The sequence below is a fragment of the Propithecus coquereli genome, unplaced genomic scaffold, assembly GCF_000956105.1.
Source record: "Propithecus coquereli isolate 6110/MARCELLA unplaced genomic scaffold, Pcoq_1.0 Scaffold29, whole genome shotgun sequence".
NCBI classification, from domain to species: domain Eukaryota; kingdom Metazoa; phylum Chordata; class Mammalia; order Primates; family Indriidae; genus Propithecus; species Propithecus coquereli.
The window spans coordinates 130,106-133,753 of record NW_012148507.1 but is presented as its reverse complement, the minus strand read 5'-3'; the positions used below and the strand labels follow the sequence as shown (position 1 = coordinate 133,753).

Sequence of the window (3,648 nt, the reverse complement as noted above, 5' to 3'; positions counted from 1 at the left end):
GCTCTGGCTAGTAAATACTTCACATAGTTTGAGTTCCAGCCATTTGAACCAAGGTAAGGATGGTGGGAATATGGGTGGGGGAACAACAATCTCTGCTGCGATCCTACTAATGAATTGAAGGAATTGGATGAGGGAGAGGCTGAAGATGTATGGGTACTAAGAGGTAAGGATAATAAGATGGCAGACTAAAAATCATAAATGAAAGAATTATCTGGGAACAGAATGAGACTTTATCATCTGAGTCTGGAAGGAAGATGAAAAGACGACTGCAAATGTAGATAGATTTATGAGTTTGATGACAGGAGACTGTGGGATTGACATTTTCTATCTTTGTTTTCTTGGCAACCTCTGGGAGAAGTTCATTTCTAGAAAGTGAGGAAGTGAGTTAGAAAAGCAAGGAGATTTGTAACAGTCACTAAGGGAAAGCAAAGACAAATTGGAGAAATATGAGCAACATTTAAGAAGATCAACTAAGACAAAAAACCCCAAATTCATGGTAGCACCAATCGTATGGTGTAGTACATCATTTACAGTAGTACTCAATATAGAAGGTAAAGGTTAAAAATGAAAGTTGCAGGATTGATTCATTTATTGAATAAATATGTATGGAGAGCCTACTATGTTTTATCTCCAGCTCATTCAGTGTTCTAGGAGCTGGAGATAAAACAATGAACAGAATAGAAAAAAATTCTCTGCTCTTGTGGAGCTTACATTCTGGAGGGGAAATGCAGAAAATACACAAGGCCAATGAATAAAATTATAGTACATTAGTGATAAGTACAAAGAATGAAAATAAGGAGTGCTAGGGCAGAAGAAGAGTTTTTGTTTCACATAGGGACGGTAGGAAAGACCTCTCTGAGAAGGCGTCATTTGAAAGAAAAGACAAGAAAGAGATGAAGCCATGTGAGATATCTGGGAAAGGATATTCTAGGCAGTTGGGACAGTAAGTGTGAAGGTGCTAAGACAGGAGTGTCCCTGGTATGTCTGAGAAATGGCAAGAAACCTTTTGTGATGACTGGACGAATATAAGCATGGGGTAAAATGGTATAAATTAAGGTCAGAGAGATAACAAGATTGGGGGTCCTTGGATAGGGTCTCATAGCCCATGGCTTTTATGTTGATTGAGGGGTTGGAAGTTTAAGGTTAAGATTAAGTATGAGGACTGGGCAGGGGAAAGGGTTGTAAAAGTTAGTGAAAGCATATTTCAAATGATCGCTGATTGGGAAGGGAAGGAAGTGAGTCCAAGAGTGAGCAGATAAATTAGCGATGTTATGAAGAATGGGACAAGAATCAGGAGAGAATGAAAGCATAGAAGACATATTGTATATACTTAAAGTAAACAACTTGGTGTTTTGGTGTACATATACATTGTGAAATAATCACCACAATCAAGCTTGTGAACATATAGATCACCTCACATGTTTCCATTTTCTCTTTCTTCTCCCTCTATTACTGTCTCTTTTTATGTCTTCCTTTCTTTCTTTCATTTTTGGTGAGCACTCTTAAGATTTACCCTCTCTGAATGCTACAGACGATGCATGTGTGATAAGGATGGGCACAGGTCCATGGGAATTGGATGTTAGGAGGTCATTGGCATAAGTAGGTGGGAATGTAGACAGTACTTTGCAGAAGTTTAGTGACTCAGTAGATAGCACAGAAGAGGAACTGGCAGGTGTTGGATTGAAGAGGCAAGGGGATTACGAATAGTGACACCAAGATGATACAGAATTTAAAAAAGAGAGAGAGACTAACACTGGTTTACAGCCCAAGAGGAAGATGTCAAAAGGAAGCAACACGATGAAGATATAAAGGTGCGAGTTGAACAGAATATGAAGCAAGGTCAGGGAACAAGTTGAAGGGTCAGAATTATGAAATAGCTTTGGAGAGGAAGATCCTCATTTTATAGAAAAATAACTGAGGATCAGAGAAGTAAATGGTGCACTCGAGGTCATTGAAGCAATTAAACAGTAGCTTGGGGACCAGAGTTCAGGTTTTCTGATTGCCAAGACAGGTCTTTTCCACCAGTCCACTAAGCCACTCGTGCTGAATCATCATCTGCTGGTTACTTATCCTTAATCCAAAGGGAGTTATTGCAGTTAATGAATAAACACTGTATAGAAAAGCCCATTGTAAATGCGCAGCTCCACAGAAACACTAAAGACATCTTGACCTTTGAGTTTCCTTCACAACTCCTTCCCCCCACCACTTGTTAGCACTGTGTGTTGACTTTTCTTGACCATAAATTGCCTTTCCACTGAAGGTTTCCACATTGATGCTAAGTAGGGACTCAGGTGGAGAGAACTAAGGTCACCCTCAGGGAATTTCCAGCTGAATTAGGCTCCACTAAGCCTTGAAATCAAGATGCTTCTGGTAGGTAAATGGAGTACAGATGGGAAATCAAGCCAGTGTGTGACCAGGCATGATTTAGAGCAACTGTTATTGATATGACAGATCCTAGGAGGAAGCCTGATGAGAGCCTGGGTTTTAGTTGCAGTGGAAATAGGTGAAATGAATAATTGCGTTTTTGACTTTGGAATTTCCTACAACTTGCCAATAGTTATTACAGCCATAATTTGGGCCATGTAGATTCCAGGGAGGTTTTTGATTTAAGAAGCTAGATTTTTTTAAGGAACAAGCAATAGTCAATGTATCTCTGTGTATAAGATTTTGTACAGATATTTTGATGATGCAAGGTTTTTACTTTACATGAAATATTATAAATTTTTAACTCTGGAGGAATAATAATCTATTTCTAACACTTCAGCAAACATTGAAATTCTTGATTAATGTTTAACTACAAGACATATACTCAGTTCAAGTAAAGGATCAGTTTCAGGGTTCAGGCTGAGGTGTTTTGATGATTAGAATTCAAGCTCCAAGGAGAAGGGCCCAAGGCCAAGGGTATTGGATATAACAGAAGGTGGAAGCTGTACCTGACATCCTGAGAATGTGGACCGGATATAAGATCCTGATCTTATCTTACTTTACTACAGAAATTTGGATGGAGAGGCAGTATTTCTCTCAAAGAGAAGTTGACCTAGGAGCTTATTTCGCTAGGAATCACACCATTTTGGAAGGTACTCGATTCAAAAGAGCCATTTTCCAAGGGCAATACTGTAGAAATTTTGGTTGTTGTGAAGACAGAGATGATGACTGTGTCACTCAGTTCTATGAGGCGAATGCATTGTGTTACTGTGATAAATTCTGTGAAAGGGAAAATTCTGATTGCTGTCCTGATTACAAATCCTTTTGCCGTGAAGAGAAAGAATGGCCTGCTCACACACAGCCTTGGTATCCAGAAGGTAGGCTTTGGGAATGTGTTTAAGCGTCATCCTAGTTCGTAACAACAAAATGTGACAAACTTTCTCTTTTTCTTCTTTCTTTCTTTTCCCCTTCTTTCCACGAAATGAAAATGATTATTGTGATTGCTAAGATAGATTTCTTTTTGTATTGTTGAAGTGCTTTGGTTTGGATGCAGGGTCCCTGTGTCATACCAGTGCCTCCAGGAAAGTTCTGATCTGACAGCCTAAGTACTGGTCTAGATTCTGCTTTGAACACTTATTCAGCTTATATAAGAATTATTTATAACTCAGTTCTTCCCTCCCTCCCTCCCTCCCTCCCTCTCCCCTTCCCTTCCTTTCTTTTTTC

The 3,648-nt window shown here is 39.3% G+C and overlaps 1 protein-coding gene across 1 annotated transcript in view; it reads left to right on the top strand.

The window, feature by feature from the left end:
• Positions 1–2,837: 2,837 nt before the first annotated feature.
• Positions 2,838–3,648, top strand: part of TINAG (tubulointerstitial nephritis antigen) — a gene marked incomplete at its 3' end in the record, with an annotated part of 64,542 nt that continues 63,731 nt past the window's right edge. Inside the window, exon 1 of the mRNA XM_012648542.1 lies at positions 2,838–3,302. Coding sequence (XP_012503996.1) covers positions 2,948–3,302 — 355 coding nt within the window. The remainder of the gene's footprint in view (positions 3,303–3,648) is intronic.